Below are 18,424 nucleotides of genomic sequence, written 5' to 3'. Positions count from 1 at the left end.
GCATGATTTTACTTTTCTGCTGAGTAGTCACCGAGTGTAGAAGAGTATCTGTGACTGCGTATCCTTGTGCATATGATAATAATAATAATGTGCGTATGTTAATAATAGTAATACTTTTAGAAGCAATGTTGGAAAAGTGACCCATGAAATGAAAGTCTATCTCTGGACTCTGTTGGTGTGCAAGCATTTTAATGTTGATAAGGGATCTTGCTAAGTTACTCTCATTCAGGTAACTCACAAGAACAACTCAGTGTAATAGCTTTAACATCTGTGAGAATGTAATACCTTCACCTTTATATAATATGCAGTCATCTTTTGATAGAATATTACAGTCTGGCTGAGAAAGTTTTAGCCCTACATCATCTTATTTCCAGCAAGTTCTGACAGTGGAGCTACAGGACATTTGCAGTTGTGTAATTCTACCATATGCTGTTTTAACTAGATTTCTGACTGAAATGCAAATATTCTTTCCTAAAAGAAGATCACTTCTTGTCCTTTTGACCACCTTCACCTCCTTCCTAAATTTGAGAACTTAGAGAAAGCAATGGTACTTCCAGCATTTCATTTGCAATTATAAGCACGTTCTCCTGTGACCAGTCCCATGGTTTGATTTCCCAGCCTTCCCCAGCTTTCCCAGATGGAAAGCAGGGCATACCATGGCCTATCTGGTGAAGTCCCCAGTGTAACAACCAAAACTGCTGTGGCCCCATGGCGTGGAGCGGCAACAAGGCTCCTTCACAAATCTAATTATAGTCTCTAAGCTGACACAGCAGCATGGATTAGTGCAGGAGGAGGAGGAGAGGCCAGTCTTTGTCTGGAGGGCAGCAGGAGTCCTGGCTCTGCTCTGCTTTGGCTGGGGCCCGGGGCCTAAGCACGCACGCACCCACGAGTGCTGTGCAGGCCTGAGGCAGTCCCATGGGGCCAGGAGCTGTCCTTGGGGCCTGAGGAGGAGCTGCTGCCTGGGTCAGGGCTGTGGGTAGGTACCAGGGGACAGAGCTCTGCTGGGCTGGCAGGAATGGAGCTCCAGAGTTCTTCAGCCCTGCAGCTGGTGATTGAACCTGGGGAATGCGAGTGGTTGGGGTGCACCTCGGTTGGCTTTTTGTGGCTTGTTTGCTGTGTGGAAACGGGAGAAGCCACGCTGTCTTGATTGTGTCTGATTAAAATTTTGCAGTAGTAACACTGAAGTGGATTGGACAGGTGCAGAAGAGGAGAGGTAACTCTGAGACAACTCTTGTTACCTCTTTGCCTGTTTGCCTCCTGTTTCTGACAGACCCAGCATCTCTGAACTCCTCATCACTGAGCAGAACCACTCATCACTCAGTAAGGCCGCATGCTGAGGCTGGTTTGTGGCTGCTACTTCAGAATCGAAGAGGTCTGCAGCCCATCTTCTTGGACTGCTCTCTTCATCCCAGCGTGCAAGTGCTGATCATCAGGACAAGCAGAGTAGCAGTTAGTCTGCTGGGGAAACCTGGATTCTTTTACTGATGTGAAAAGGAAATCCAATGGAAAATAATTTCCCTGGCTGTGGATTGTCAGCTATGGGCACAGCTCGAGTCGAGGTCATGTAGGGATGCACAGGCTTTTTACAGTGCGGTGCAGGAGGAAATTAGTTTGCATGTACATGGTGTGAGACCAGGGTAGTTGTTTTCTTATTCTGTCTGTACATCTAAAGAAGGGGTTGTGAGATTTTTTTGGGGTAGAAGTTTGTGTGACACTGGAAAAAAAGAAAAATGTTAACACACTTCTGCAGTTTTAGGGGGGAGATGCTAGATGATAAATTTGGCAGAGGGGGATTTTGTTATTGCTGCCAGGACTGTCATTGCTTCCTGCTCTTCAAGAACATATGGTGTGAAGGTGGAGTGCAGGAGCAGGGGCTCAAGGTGTGTTTCTGTCTCTATCTGCTTAGTGGTGACCAGACAGCTCCATTAGAAAAATCGTTAATCTCATGAGGCTAATGGAGCTTCCCTCCAGTGTGAATTACTCAGGCCAGGTACTGCCCATTGCATCTGTGGGGACTGATCCCAGCAGAGTTAGGGTCAGTTTTTGTGGGTTCTTGTTTCATAATAAGGTGTGATAATGTGTGGTAGAGATTGGAACATAAAAACACATCGCACATTTCTGCTAACCCCATTGAACTTCAAGTGAAGCTATAAAATATTGAACTTTCTTTAATCACTTGGAGAACAGATGTGATATCTCATGTGTCTCCTTCTTCAGTGAATGTTGTTATATATCAAAGACATATTTCTGTTCTTTGAGGCTGCATAAAGCTGCAATAAAGGGAAGTTTATACTGCCCTTACACCGTTATTTCAGTATAGCTTTGCTTTCCAGCAACAGGAGAGTAAATCAAGTATTAAAAATGCAACCAGCTGAGAAGTCACTTACAGAAAGAGGCGCATTTACCACCCCAGATTTAAAAATGGTGATGTAGTCATGACTAGCAAAGTGGATACAGTATCATTATTGATGGTGAGATTTTCCACAAATACTTTGCATCAGGATCTGTACCTTGGTTTGTGCAGAAGTGTGCAGATGAATTCAGTTAGTAAACTACTCAGTCATGTCAAGGGGTGCTGATAACCCTTTTTGCTGCTTTTTAATACAGCAGTAGGAATAATTACAAGTATTAATTACAGCATTTTTTTTTCTACTCTGTTTCATCATCCATTGTAACCGATGTGGCTCTGGAAAATCATGGATGTGGGTTCTAATTTGGTCTCTTTGTACTCAAACAGATGTTTTAACTGCAGGTTTTTCAGTTTTATTTTTGCCAGTCTGACTCTCTTGTGAAACTTAGCGGTAATTAGGGTGACTGAAGATTGAAATCTGAAGGGGTAGTGTGAGATGGGATAGAGGAGGAATAATATATTGAAGACCTGTGTAGTTATTGCAGTGAGGTGATTCTGTTTCCAGGCTTGCTTGTAAAATAGCTTTTATTTTGCTATGAAGATACCTAACTCAGCTACAAGTCTAATGATGCTAAATTGGGTGCATATCTTGGCACATTCTGTTTCTCCAAAATAAGCCTCGAAGTCTGCAACAGTGTTATCCACTAAACAATATCAGCCCTACTCCAGGAATCTCAGAAATCGGAGTTTTCAGATAACTTTTGAATTTCCAGTTCTAATGGGTTTTAAATGTTTTAAGGTTGCCATATGTCTGTTTAGTATAAGCTTATCTGTATTTCTCAGGCATCCAGAGCATGGGAAACAGCATTGCCATTAATAGATTAAGTAGGATTTGGGGGTTTTGATCAGCATAAATTTACTGATGGCTTGAGTGTGTTCCTCACACAGACCAGCAGCTCAGACTGGCAACTTGTGTGCAGCCACCATTGCTGTCCTGGAGCAGTACATAGTAAGTTGGCTGTAGTGGATGATGATTTGGCAGAAGTATTGCCAGACTGATGTTTTCACATTTACTGCCTTCCCTTTTTGTGAAGTGTCGGTCATAGTTGGCGTCTCAGTTTTTTGAATGGCATCAGGTTACTGAGAGGAATGGAGAAATCAAGTGCTTTGTGTTCAGGGTTCAGACGTACTGCTCTGTTTAGGTGTGTGACAGAGGATGGGTGGACATAGGGGATTCTGTGATCCTGTAAGTACAGCACTGTGTGCAGGGATAGCAAAGGGATCTGTCTTCTCCAAGTACAGCTGCTGGATCCTTCTCCACCAGGGCCATAGGGGGAAGAGCACACCTTTGTCTGGATGATCTGGATACTCATCAAAAAAAGATGATGTGAGGAAAAAGGAGTAATTCTTAACCCATTCTTATTTCTGTGGCCATCAGCTGGAACTTAGTCTTGCCTAACCACCTGCACTGTTCTGTAGCAGGGAGGGCTGAAGCTGGAGCCCAGCTCTGTTCCTGACAGAATGAAGTTGCAAGAAATGAAGCAGGATGTTGAGCAGCTTTAGCAGAATTTCCAGTTGCTTTCAGCCCATTCCTGCAGCAACCCTCTGCCCTCAGGGATGAAAGTGGTGGCCCTACCTTCCTCAGGCAGAGCCTCTCTACTTCAGTTAAGAGTGAATGTTGAAGAAACTGGGCCCAGGTTAGTATGCGCATAGGCAGGAGGAGCTGGGAGTTCAAGAAGTTACAGTAATAAACCTGTCTTTTGCCAGTGGAGAAATGGATAAGTATTTCAGATTGTCCTACTTCTTGTAATAATGCTGCTATGGCCACAGTTGCCTGTTGGAGACAAAAAGAGGATATAAATTGGAATTGAACGACTAGCTTCTCCACCTGAAATCTCAGCTACACCTGGGAGATAAGGAAGGAAGGATTAATCCAAGAGGTTGTGCAACTATAACTATCTTGTGCCTCGGGTTTCTAACATGTTAGGGCAGCTGAGATTGAGTGCCCAAATTTATGAGTGCTCTAACCTGCCAAGACTTAGGTCTAATATCTATTTTAATCTGAGAATAGCTTATTACGACTGTAAAAATCCCTTTTTAAAAGCAGTGCCATATATTTCTTAGTGATTTACAGTTACATAGTTATCTCCAAACACCATATCCAATGGAAGTACTGTACATGTTTACTTGATGTAGACTAGAAGGAGTCCTGCAGAAGTGGTTTTTCTATTTGTGTTTTTTTTCTTCTCTAGCACAGCAGTTTTTTCCTTTCAAATCACTTTTGCCCTTGTGAGTCCAAGATTCCTTGAGGAACACTATCTGCAGAAAAAAAAGCAAACCCAAACTCATTCAATTATTTATTAATGTGAGATATATTGTAATTTTTTCAACAGTGTTGCACTCATCCTTTGTCTCAGTTGTGGCTAAACTGGATTATACTACACAGATGCTGTGTGGTGTGGTCAGAATTTATTTGGAAGATCATTTGAGAAGCTTGGTTGTTGTGAGAATTGGGCACAAATCTGGAATAGTTAACAAATGCAAGCTCTTAAACAGAGGAGCAAAAAGACTTCATGTGGAGCCTCTTGAATTACTTTTACTTCTTATCCCAGTGACTTCTCTGACTTGAAGAACTGTATCATTGGTAATAGAGATATGTATTATTGTTTTAAATATTTGTTTGATTAAATACCATTCCTGCAACATGTCTGATTTGGGCATTCCTTTCTGTGAACAATTTTCCCACACCAAACACAGGTGAGGTTTCATCACTCTCTGTGTTTGTAAACCACCACTGCATGTATGTTTTCAACAGAGGTTTAGAAAAAGCTTTCAGGTAGAAGAGTCTTTGGTTAGGCCACAAGTCTAACCCAAGACTGTCATTCTGTTTAAATTCCCTTGCTGTTCTTTTGGTTGGTATTACTTTTGATATTCCTTTTATTAGTTCCTGCCGAACCAGAGTCATTTATTTCGTTGTATTTGGGAGGAAAAGATGTGATGTGAAACTTGAGGAGGTGTCAGAATAGCTGTGAAAAGCCAGAATTTTTCTGGTGCTCTGACAGATGTAGTTGGAGAATTGAGTTGTAGTACTAATGAAGTTGTATAAGAAATGAGAAACAGAGCTGCATTCAGTCCTTGGTGTGGCACTGTGAGTCTTGCAGTGTCAGGGCAGCTTCAGACAGACAAGAGGAGTTACTTGTTCCCTAAAGAAAACAGAAGCTGTTATTGACCAGTTTGCACCAGTTCCAGATTAGGAATAAGTGGGAAGGGGTTACTAGTGCCTCATCCTCAGTGTGTCAGTGGAGCTTCTAAGTTTCAGAAGAATGTATCATCCAGCTTCCCACAGTGGAGAATTGAGGAAATTTGAGCATAAGTTAAAGTATTTGACAAGACATTTAAAAATGAATTATTGCCATCCACCACCTTCAAGTTTTCAGAGGGCCTAGAAAGTACAGAGACATGCGGTTTCAGAGCAAGATGAAGAATGCCCATCTGAGAGAAGAACATATACTGGGGTTTGTTTTCATGCTTGGAAGTACAGAATTACTGTATAGTGTAGCCAGCTTGATTTTATGGAGTTCATTGTGCTGATTTTGAGGTTTACAGGCTGGAGAAGCCTCACCTGGCAGCTTAGGCTTTATTGGAGTGAATAGGGTGAGGTGAACTGGATCAGAGAGAGCAAAGAGAAATCAGGGATTTCTTTCTGAGGAGAGCATTTTGTCTGATGATCTTGTCTGTGTATGTCTGGAGAGCTGGGCTGAAGCCAATGGGATGAGGTTCAACAAGACCAAATGCCGGGTCCTGCACTTTGGCCACAACAACCCCAGGCAGCGCTACAGGCTTGGGGCGGAGTGGCTGGAGGACTGTGTGGAGGAAATGGACCTGGGAGTACTGATTGATGCACGGCTGAACATGAGCCGACAGTGTGCCCGTGTGGCCAAGAAGGCCAATGGCATCCTGGCTTGTATCAAAAACAGTGTTACTAGCAGGAACAGGGAGGTAATTGTCCCCCTGTACTCGGCACTGGTGAGGCCGCACCTTGAGTACTATGTTTAGTTTTGGGCCCCTCACTGCAAGAGAGACCTTGAGGCCATGGAACGTGTTCAGAGGAGGGCTATGAAGCTGGTGAGGGGTTTGGAGCACAGGCCTTATGAGGAGCGGCTGAAGGAGCTGGGATTGTTCAGCCTGGAGAAGAGGAGGCTCATGGGAGACCTTGTTGCTCTCTATAACTTCCTGAAGGGAGGTTATAGTGAGATGGGGGTTGGCCTCTTCTCTCGTGTAATCAGTGATAGAACTAGAGGGAATGGTTTCAAGCTGCAGCAGGGGAGATTCAGGCTGAACATTAGGAAGTATTACTTCTTGGAAAGGGTGGTCAGGCACTGGAATGCACTGCCCAGGGAGGTGGTGGAGTCACTGACCATGGGGATGTTCAAGAAACATTTGGATGTTGTGTTGAGGGATATGATTTAGCTGGGAAGTATCGGTGATGGTTGGACTGGATGATCTTCTAGGTCTTTTCCAACCTTGATAATTCTGTGATTCTGTGAAATGTCCTGTGGATTTTGATGGGATGAATCATGTTTCTGTTGGTAGTTACTTGTAAGTTCATAGAACAACCTACTGGGTGTTGGAGATTAGGAATAAATGTGTTGTTCTTTCACTTTCCCTTAAAGTGGACAATGCTGTACACTACTATGAGATGTTAGAGTGGGCAGCCCACCTTCTCAATTCACAGAGGTAGAAGCAGGGAAAAAAAATTAATGGGCATGTGTCATTACCTCATTCTGCAACGTACGTTTCTTTCTGAGGCTCTATAAACAAGGGGTAATGAGCTGGAGACCAGGCACAGTGGATGCAGAAGATGAAGAACCTCGGAGGTTTCTGTACCTCTGTGGACAGTGAGGAGGAGACCATGAGGAAGGGAGAAGCTGGCTCCCTCCAGGACTGGTGGGAGATGAGGCAGAGGGGAGGAGCAGGCAAAGATGGCGTTGCTGGAGACTGATGGTCATGATGCCGGGGCCTTATAAAGAGGGACTGTTTGACAGTAGGTTAAGGATCTTAGACAGGAGGAGTTTTTAAAGAAAAACACGGGACAGCATTTTCTTCCTTTCCCTTCTTTTAATCCTTCCAAACTTGTTCATTTCTTGAGGAAATAAGATTTGCCAAATTTGTAAGCAGTACAGTTACTTGCGCCCTTGATGATCTCTTATTTTCCTATGTGCACGCTCTCTTCGTCATCCACTGGTTGAAAACTTATGGAATTATCCTTAGTCCATCTTGTGTGTACACAATACATATGGTTTAAATGTCTGTGCTGTGACCCAAAAAAACCAAAATGTTATTTTCAGTAAGCTGCTTACCTAACTAGATGCTACGCTGCTGAGGAATGTGCTGATGAGTCCTTAGCAATGAAGCTTCTCAAGGGTGAGGACTGATTGCTGCTGGGCTAGTTGTTCTGATTTTCAACTGGTTTCCCGTTTAAACATGGCATCAATTCACTTGTTCTACCATGGCTTCTCTGATTGCAAGTGTTGTCACTGGTGTAGTGTTCTGTGAGTGAAAGGAGCAAATTCTGGACTTCTGTTTTATTTAATCATGCATGTATCAGTCAGTCAACATACACATCCATGCATGCTGTGTGGGTTAGAGTTTTTTAGCCATACTGTGTTGATTATTCCTAGCTTGCATATAATGTGGTATTTTTGCATGCAGATGCATGGAAATTTCATAGTTGTTGGAAGATTCTGCCCTGAAGCCTAATGTGAATTCACCCTGCAAATTATCCTTCACCAAATAAATTTTGAAAGCATTATAAAGACAAAGCATTAGTTAATTCTTAACTGAGGTCTTCAATCTAGTATAATTAAGTAGGCTGATATACTAAATTTATGACATGTTTAGTATCATATAATCATAGAATTTCTAAGGTTGGAAAAGACCTTGAGATCACCTAGTCCAACCACCAACCCAACCCCACCATGCCCTCTAACCACATCACTCAGTGCCACATCCACATGTTTCTTGAACATCTCCAGGGATGATGACTCCACCACTTCCCTGGGCAACCTGTTCCAATGCCTCATCGGTCTTTCTGAGAAGCAGTATTTCCTAATATCCAACCTAAACCTCCCATGGAACAACTTAAAAAAAGGCATAAATGAAAATTCAGAACCAAGGACTGGAACCCAAGTCATTCAGTCCACAGGAGCAGTGCTGGGGGAGTTCTCTAGCTGCTAGGTTAAACCATCTCCCTAATAATTTTTGCCAGCTCTTAGATATATTTTTACTAGGTTATTAAGTGACTGCAGTGCCATATTTCATCACTGCAACTTTCCATCTGACCCTGCAAGTAGATTTGCAAAACAAGCCTGTATGACTGCTAGAATAAAGACACTATGCATTTGGAGGGGTAGGGACAGCTCACTGCAGCTAAACCTGGGAAGGAGAACATTGGGCAGGGATGTGGGTCGGAGAGAGGATAGAAAGCAAAGGCTGTGGCAGGTGCATGTGGCAGCAAGTGATGGCCATCTCTGCTGTCTCCACGCAAAGAGGTGGCAGAGCTGCCCTCCCTGTGTGAGAAATGAGGGCATGAAAGTGGCCTGCAAGGAGCTTCTGTAGCGCAAGGATCAGGAGCTGGGTAGTCTGCTTTTAAATAAGTCTTGTTCATTACTTCATGGTTATTGAGTTGTAAACAGCTTGCTTAAATAAGAAGCAGTCTTCTAATAATAGCATGTTTTCAGTATGTTTTAACAGGAAGGGTAATAGCTTAGTATCTTAGATAGAAGGATTCGCAGAGCCTAACTTTCTGTATTTTTTTATTTTTTTTTGCCCTCATCAAGAGGGTTGAGCACATCAAGTAGGTGACAGTGAAATTTCTTTATTTTTGGTTCCTACTCATGGGTTTCTGTGTTGCATGAGATTCCCAGCTGCTCTCTCAGCTGATCACCTACTGCAGTTCGTGTATTAAATAAATAGTGTTCAATATTGGGATCAGCCTTTGGCTAATCCTGCTGTCAAAAGACAAGAGGATGTGTGCGGCAGGGCTCAGCTGTCTGCGGTCAGAGGAGAGTTTTCTCATAAACTAGGCTGATAAGTTTTCATCATTGATTCATCCCATTCCAATGAAATCTGTCACAGGGGATTTTCCTGAAAGAATAATAATTAAAAAAAAAAAAGCTAATAAATATTCCAGCAGAGTATGCTCTAACAAGCAGATGGGTTATGTGCTGCTGCTAATAGAAGAAAGCAGTCTTTACATGAAAACCCCTGGTATAACTTTGAGTGTTTCTAATAGTGGTTTGAATTCATGCATGTCATCTCAGCGCAGAGCTGGTAAGCTAGTATTAAAATTGTTATTGAGATTATTACTATTCTTTTTAATGTTAAGAGAGTCATCTTTTACATTAGTTTTTTAATGCTGTTTTGCAGTTGTGAAATACCTAACATTAATGCTTTCAACAGATTTTGTCCTAAATAAAGTCCCATTTAGGCCTTCTCTCTATTCAGGGTGTGTATGTGAAAGAGAAGTACTGTTGGTTTTGTGGTTTTTTTTAAGATCAGGAGAAAGCTGTAGTTCCAAAAGGCATTGCCTTAGAATACATAGCCAGTTGATATTTACCATTAGTTTTTCAGGTATATTTTTCACCATAAAGAAGCATTTTGCACATTTTCAGTTCAGTCTCTATTTAAGTGAGGGTGTAATCTGTGTGCCTTAGCTAGGAAGGTGTACTGGTTTTTGCTTTTGAGAAGGGATTTAGGCAGTCACGGTACTGAAAAGCTTAGAAAGTGACTTTGCGTGTATGACAGAAGAAAGAAGAGTGAGGAATAAGCTTATTTGCATTAACTGTATTGCTGATGAATGACAGACAGTGATACATTTACTTCAAAATATATTACGGGAGTTCTTTAATTGTGTGTGTCCAGGTCCTTTAATATGAGATTGCTGAATGAAGATTTTCAGAGCCTTTCATATGGAATACGGTGACATTGCTATTTCTTGTTATTTGAGAACCCTGTGGGTAACTGTAACTTCATGGTGCTTTTTCAGTGTCTGCTTTTTTCCCCAAGGATTTGGGATACTAAAACATCTGATGGTTTTTTCCCATAAATTAAGTGATTTGATCATTTTCAGTGTTTTCTTATGTACCCATTTAATTGCATGGTAGGTTGATCTACTAGTGTCTTTTAATCCATGAAGCACAGGATTTGTCAACTGAAGAAAAAAAAAGCAGAAGAACAACCACACAGTTTTGAGATCCCTAAGGCTGAGTTCCTGCATGGCTGACATAGGGCAGGTAACTGGCAATTTTAAGAACATTTGTGAGGTTTGTTTTCCCTGGGACCAACAGCTGTGGAATGACTGGGTTGGTTTGACTGTGAAACAGCTGAAGGGTACCTTGTGAGCTATATCAGTCAGTGCATGCAGTGGCTGCCTTTCGGTAGCATGTCCAAATGTGCTCTCCTCTTGCTTGAAAATGCAGCTGAATTGAGTGCTTGAACATCAGACACCTGTAGATTGTGATTTTATCTTGGTGCTGAAGCCAATTCTGGAACTCGCAGGGAAGTTGTACCATCAAAACACAGGGGCTATGCAGTAGTTTTGCAGCCTTGGGACTGAAAATGTTCTGTAGAAACAAGAGCGAGATGACTGAACACCAAATAACATATTTTTAAGAATCTTTAATATAATCATTAATACAGTTTTAACTCAGAAAATTGCTCTTGAACAGTAGAAGTCCTTATTATTCTAACAGAATAAGTTCTTTGCAGCTGTAGTTCATTTCTCACTGAAGCCAATGACTCATCCTTCCTATAAAAATAAAAATTATATTAAAAAAAAAAAAGCAATTTAGAGTAAACCAAGGTTTTATTGCTTGGTGCAGCTGATAGAGATGAACAATATAAAGCACTGCATTCAGATATACTGGCATACAATACCTATTTTTGGTTTCACTGGACATAGGGAGTCCTAATTACAAGTTATTATTACCAATCTGAAGCAGTGCACTGCATTCTACATTCAGAATCCTCCCCCCCCCCCCCAAAAAAAAAAGCAATCATATGATTTGTGCTGAGATCACAGAAGAACATTATGCCATTTTCATGTCTTGAGGAAGTTTACTGTAGGAGATAAAAGGAAGAACACAAATAAAAAGTAAACAAATAGGAGAGCAGAATTTGAGTTGTATTACTTCCAGGAGGATAACAGCCAGATTCCTTCATTCTGAGGGACTGATTACCTTTCTGCAATGAGGGGCTTCACGGAAAAAATTAAAAATGAATGCATTTATGTGCATTCTCAAATGAACTGGGAAGAAGTTCAACAAGACCAAGTGCCTGGTCCTGCACTTTGGCCACAACAACCCCATGCAATACTGCAGGCTTAGGGCAGAGTGGCTGGAAGACTGTGTGGAAGAAATGGACCTGGGTGTGTTGGCCCACGCTCAGCTAAACAAAAGCCAGCAGTGTGGCCAGGAAGGCTGATGGCATCCTGGTTTGTATCAGAAATAGTGCAGCCAGCAGGAGCAAGGAAGTGAACATCCCTCTGTACTCAGCACTGGAGAGGCCATACCTCGATACTGTGTTTAGTTTTGGGCCCCTCACTTCAGGAAAGACCTCGAGGCCCTGAAGCGCGTTCAGGGAAGGGCAACAAAACTGATGAGGGGTCTGCAGCACAACTGTTATGGGGAGCAGCTTAAAATAGCTGGAATCGTTCAGTCTGAAGAAGAGTCTCAGGAAGATCTTATTGCTCTCTGTTATTACCTAGAAAGAGGCTGTGGTGAGGTGGGACTTGGTCTCTTCTCCCGCATGACTAGCAGTAGGTGAGAGGGAATGGCCTCAAATTGAACCAGGCAAGGTTCAGATTAGAAGTTTGGAAAAATTTCTTGTCTGAAAGAGTGGTCAGGCACTGGAATGGGCTGCCCAGGTAGGTGATGGATTCGCCATCCCTAGAGGCGTTCAAGAAATATTTAGTGGGGAAATACTGATGATTGGTGGACAATTAGACTGGATGGTCTTAGAGGTCTTTTCTAACTTTGATGATTCCATGATTCTATGAACTGAAAGTAAAAATTATCTGAATTTTTACATCTGTACTTAATCTTTTCTGACTTTTGTTAGTTTTCCCATGCTTGCCCAATTTAATTAGGTGTTCAGTGTTGGTCAAAAGAAGCTTATTTCTACTCTTCATCTCTTTTTTTTTTGTTCTCCTCATACCGAATTAGTATCATTACTGTAATCTAAGTCACTAATCTCTGTAACCTGTGGAATTCAGATAGTTTCAATGACTTCCAAACTAACTATAAAAGGACAGATTTATTCTGAAGAACAATAAGGGAAAGATAGGTTTATTGCTTAACCATTTGCACATTGCGTGTCACTGATACAGCTCTAACACACTGTCTGTAACTGATAGAAATTGTTTTTTCCTCTGTATCATGTCTTCGCCACTTACTGGCATTTTTCCTTCCAGCAGTTTTTGCCGATGTATTGGTAGAAAGATACTGTCAGTGAAATGCTTTTATTAATGCTTCCATTTATGCTAGAGGTTTTCTGCATTGTAGGTTCAGATGATCTCATTCTGTCATTCAGAATTAATACAGAGATGTTACATTAGAATATAAATACTCTGCTTCCAGCATCTTCAGTTGCCTGCAAAATATTCTGGTTTTCAGGCTTTTAGTCTTTTATTCCCAGTTCTCCTACCCATTTATGCTGAGGTTTGGAATCTGAATTCAAGTATTGCTCTGTTTATTGGTAGAAAAGCAGTTTCTTGAAGTACAGGAAATACTAAATGTAATTAAATGATGTGAGTCCAACAGACAGCAATGTTTATTATTCTTAGTAAATTAGCTTTTAGTCATGCTGCAGACTTCATCAAAAGGAGGTGTCTGGTTGGTTCTGCCCTGCAGGTATCCCGGAGTATTTTTAGACCATTCATTAAAAAAAAGAAAAAAAAAAAAGCCATTATGATGTCAAAAAAACAAACAAACAAAAAACCCTCAAAAGTATACATGTCCACTGATACCAAAATGAAACAGAACTTAATAGTTCTTTTCCACTTGACTTGCCTCACATCACAACTCAGTCCAGTTTGTTCCTCCCCTTGCTTGGCTGCTCAGGAAGATGAAAGTGGTGGTGGATATTGTAGCACACGAAATGCCGTCTGAAAATGATGTTAATGAGGCGAGAAATTATCTTATGAAGATCTTGAGAAGTTCCATGAGGTATGGTACTGGCTTTACAAGTGCATCCCTTTTGTTCCTTCCCATTGACCGAATTCCTCCTACTGTATGCCAGATCCATAGCAAACCATTGCAGAAGCCCTCCTTCCCTAACTGTGGTCTCCTCGTGATCCAAACGTTGCTCGTGTTGTGCTAGTTTTCTAGTCTTGTGTTTCCTTTGTTCACAGCGCTAAAGTAATTGTCTCATAACAAGCTTTTTTTTTTGCTGAATTGATGCCTGAAAGTTACACTGAACTTGCCTAAATGTGCATTTACAGTTGGCCAACCTGATATCAATAACATTAGAGTAAGCGGCGGAAGGGAAACCCTTCAGTGCTCTGTGCAGCTGAACGATGGGATACTTCTTCCCCATACCTGAATATAAACTTGAGGTGCCTGGAATATGTAAGGACTGTCTGGAGCTGAGCACCATGTGGCTGAAGTGAAGAATCTTCACTTGTTTTCACAGAGAATATTTTGTCTTCACCATTCGCTCTCTTAGTTTCAGATCCCACCAAGGAAGAACATACTGATGCTCTGCTGAGCTGTTTTCTCTTTGGTCACGTGTGGAAAGAGGAGGCTTTTGTTTGCAGAAACAATTACTTCTTTTTTTTAGTGACAGTAATGATGCCACACTTCTTAGTGAATCTGCAGCTTCCCTGTAGAATTATTATTCTCCTTTTATAACCATGCATGCGGAGTTTGGAAAGGCAATTCATCATTGAATTCATCACATGTTCCTGAATGTACTCCAAAAAGCCATGTGGTCAAATTGGATCTGTTTTGAAGATACTGGGCTTATAATGAGAGCTGGTTTTGTTTTCTAGTGGCTGTCTGATAACCCACAATTGAAAAACAGAGATGAATGAAAAAATGTAGATCTGCCTTTAGAGTATAAATTGAGAGCTGGGAACGCTTTCTGTGCTTTGTGAATGATTTTGTAACTTAGATAAATTACAGTTTAAAAAAACACAAATAAGTGAAATACATAAGTACACTGAAAAACACAAGCCTTTAAGAGTTGAGATCCTATAATCTTTTGGTTTAGACTGCGACTTCGAAGGATGGGATTTGTGTCATCTTAAATCTGATCCAAATTTTAGCTTACAGTTTTCCCAGGAAGATCCAGAGGGAAAGGCAGAATAAATTATATTCAGGAGTTTTCTGTTTTATACCCAAGGCTATTGAGAATCTACACAAATGGCCTGTCCTGGGCATGCGTTTGCTGAGACGGAAAGAGGTGAATCCCATCCAGAAGGCTTACATAACACTGGGGAAGGAGAATGCTTCTTTCAGGAGCGTTGAGAGGCATTACAAAGCCCTTGGGAAAGGAAATGAAAGCTCTTTTTATTAGTTCTTGAGCAAGGGAAAGAAGCAGAGGGGCTTAGAACAGCTTTGCAGAAAGGTTGGGAATATATGCCCTGAAAGCTTACTGTTGGAATGATAAGTGATGTCACTCTTAGTAACCTGTATGAAGCAGTGTCATTAATCCTTCTTCCCATAAGCACATAGCTATAGAATAACCTTACTGAAGCCCCACTATACTGTTGTCATGTTCTGAAAGAGTCGTTGAAGCTCATTATTAGCTTGAGGTGTTAAAGCTCTGTACGTGTTTCAGGTACTCCAAAATTTATGTTTGTCTGTCTTGGCCACTGAAAAGAAAAAGAAAAGAAAAAGAAAAGCCTCCCCTCCAACATAAAACCTGCACTAAAACCCACAATAGCACAAACCTGGGAGAATACTGGTATTTCACTGCCTTGAGAATCTAAAGGAATGTTGGTTAGCTTTTCAAAACTGGCATGCATGGAGAACATCACCTAGTTCACTGTCACTTGAAGTCATTGTATTTCTATGCTGTCTGTGTGACTGCTGCCCTGATAGTTTGTTGGTTTCGGTTTTGTTTTGTTTTAATATTTTATTGCTTCACATCACCTCGCTGAGCTTTTTTGCATTAAACTCATACGTTCTTCCTCTCTCTTTTCAGAAGAAATGACCTAGCCTGCAGGCCTCACTCGTGGCATGCAGCCAAGTTTACAGAAAGTCAACCTGAGACAGCCACGTCACACCTTCCTTCATCCAATGCCTGCACTTCCTGGCACTCACGGTATCATGCAAGGTGAGTCTCTGCTGAAGTTACATGCAGTAAGCTCCGATGGGAAGGCATGGTTAGTGTGTGAGTGCTTTTGAAGCCCCGAATGCAGTACTGCATTTTACTTCTTTACTATTTCCTGCCCTCTCAATGCTTGAAGAAGGTACACTGGAAGCTTTACATGTGGATATTTCCAGAAACAGTGTGTGATGAGTGCATGTGACTGAAAGGTAAGAAACTAGTTTTAAGGGCAGTCAAAAAAAGTTGTGTTTATAGCTCTGCATTTCATTTCTGCGTGCAGTGCGAAGTTCTTTCTAAACCCTTCTAAGCAAAAAGAAGCCATCAAAATTACATACTTGAAATGAAATAGCAAAGGGAAGGCAAATAGAAAAATACTGTTATAAAATACTAGAAGGCCTTTTTCTGAAGGGACGATACAGAGTATTTTCCTGTTGGACTTTAAAGTATTACTGGTTTTATTAGTTGAATTATCTGTCTGTAATCTGATCCTTCCTATGGCTGTTTGTGCTTGTGGAGAGATAAACGCTGAAAGTTGTTGCGGCTGTTGTTTAAAGCACCTTAGTATTTGTTAGGTCTCATTTAGCACTTTGAAAGGAAGGCTGGCACTTGGGCAGTTCTAGTTGTAAAATTTGAAATAATGCCTGCTTGCATATGGTTGCAGGTTCTTTTGTGATTTCTGTTTGTACGTAACATTCTTCAGTATTTTCACAAGGCTTTTGTTTGTTTGTTTTGTTGCCTTTTTCTTCAGTCCGTTCACAATTTGAGCCATGGTTACACTGGGCATTAAAGTAAATCAGTCTTACTGTCACAGTTGGGAAAGTAGACTTATGCAAGTAATAAGCAGAGAAAACACATTTTCTTCAGAATGGAAGAAATTCATAATCTAAGATTTTATTTTATGCTGTTATTAAAATCTTTTTTACATTGCTTGATTTCTTTTGAAGTTCCCTGATGTTTTAAAAGTAACTTGCTATCTGCCATTACATAAAATGTGAAAGTTAACATTTAGAAAGAAATAGTTTTCAAAATGCATTTCATAACACTTCATTAGCAGAAACAAGAATCAGAATTTAGAAATTCCCCAAATCCTTAGAGTTCTGAGTTGCAATGCTAACTTAAGAGTATTTCTACTTTCAGCTTACTGAATCTTTTGATATAGATGTAAATTGATATATGCCTCCTGTGTCCTTGTACCTTGTGAAAGTAACATACTATGAGACACACCTCTGAAAGTGTGATTTGACAGGAGCTGGCAATATTTAAAGTATCTGTTTGTTTTCAATTTTGCGTGCGGTTCTCAGTGTGTTGCAGCCTAAAGGAAAAGAGGGAGAGGACTGCTGCAATTCCTTCCTCCTACATAGAAAAAATATCAGCAACTGCTGATAGATATCACTTTTAAGAAAAAGGGCAAATTCTGCTCTCTCGGATGCTGCTAGAAGAGTTAGAGGCTTCAGCACAGTCTTAATACCAGGGTTTCCAGGGTGTTGCTGATTCTGAACCCACTGATCACCTGTGCTGCCCATTTGAAAGCCTGGCTTTTGAAAGATTATTTACTTTGGAGATTTGTCACACCTGGTGTCCAAGATTATTTCCACGACTGAATTCACATGGTGGCTCCTGGAATTCTAGTAGTTCCAGAGTGCCAGCCAAGAGATTTGGTTGAGAATCCCAGCTGCTAAGTGGGTTTCCTTGGACTTACTAGCCTGAAAAAAAAAAAAAAAAAAAAAAAAAAAGCATTGAGGTGAATGTGCTTCACAGTATTCAGTAATGTAAAGGAGCAGTATGTCAGGAAGTAATACAGATAGCCTGAGGAGGGGAGGGGCTATTCCTAGCCAGAGGATCCAGATTCATCCTGGTGCTACTTCTGGAGATTCTTTTGCTTCCTCGAGTTAAGCATCTGAGACTGATCTTCACAGCCTAAAATCTGTTATGAATGTAATACCCTGGTTCTCTCTGTGAGTGTGAGAACTAAACCACCTATAAACTATGAAGAGCTCAACCAAGAGCAGAGATGCCTGTTCGTTTCCAGGCAGGATATATCTGGATTTGAGAGAAGGGAAGGGGCAGCTGATTCAAACAACCCTCTGAAAATTGTCATTGCTGTCTAGGTAGATGCTAGATTAAGGCATGGGTTGGTTTGTTTGGCTTTGGTTTGTTTCTATTTTGGCCTGCTCAATGAACTCAGACCTTTGGTGAGGTGCATGAAGCTAGAGAAGGAAAGAGCAGAAGAGACTTGTGTAAATAGAAGAGGGTGTAGTTCTGGAGCCATCATGTCCATGTCCACCACTGTGTGTGTATTTTCTATCATGTGACTTATGTACAAAAGCTGTAAAAGATCTTGGGAGTGCAGGGCTGAGTGTGGGAGCTTTAAACACTTAGTGGTTAGATCTCATAAGTCTTCAGTGCCTTAATTTCCCACTAAGAAATGCCTTCACAAAGTGGATGTACGCTTTTTTCCTAACTCACCCTAGATTCAAGTTGCTGAGTTTAGACCCCATGCTTTCTTCCCTTAGGATGTGCTACAAATGGGAAACATATAATTACTTCTTTTTCATTCTGCCCAGGTGTGTAGCTGAAACCAGTTATGTCCTTTACTTTGTTATGGCCTTAAAAGTGTGAGCATAAGGCTAGTAAGCTTTGAGAAGGCTGCTTACACTGACATTCTGAGGAAAACTGGGGTCGTGTACGCCTGATCTGTAGGTCCATGTGGCCTGAATGTTGCCTGGTTCTCTGAGTTTATAT

General features: G+C 41.3%; 1 protein-coding gene across 3 annotated transcripts in view; it reads left to right on the top strand.

The window, feature by feature from the left end:
• SHROOM2 (shroom family member 2) overlaps positions 1 to 18,424 on the top strand; it is a 120,484-nt gene that overhangs the window by 57,642 nt on the left and 44,418 nt on the right. Inside the window, exons 3-4 of one of the 3 annotated variants that reach the window (XM_072332266.1) lie at positions 13,471 to 13,575; positions 15,557 to 15,688. In XM_072332266.1, the coding sequence (XP_072188367.1) occupies positions 13,471 to 13,575; positions 15,557 to 15,688 (237 nt within the window). The remainder of the gene's footprint in view (positions 1 to 13,470; positions 13,576 to 15,556; positions 15,689 to 18,424) is intronic. The other 2 variants (XM_072332284.1, XM_072332275.1) reach the window with 2 other exon arrangements.

The sequence above is a fragment of the Excalfactoria chinensis genome, chromosome 1 (genome assembly GCF_039878825.1).
Source record: "Excalfactoria chinensis isolate bCotChi1 chromosome 1, bCotChi1.hap2, whole genome shotgun sequence".
In the NCBI taxonomy this organism is placed as follows: Eukaryota; Metazoa; Chordata; class Aves; order Galliformes; family Phasianidae; genus Excalfactoria; species Excalfactoria chinensis.
The sequence above is the reverse complement of the archived record's forward strand: the minus strand, read 5'-3'. Positions and strand labels throughout refer to the sequence as shown.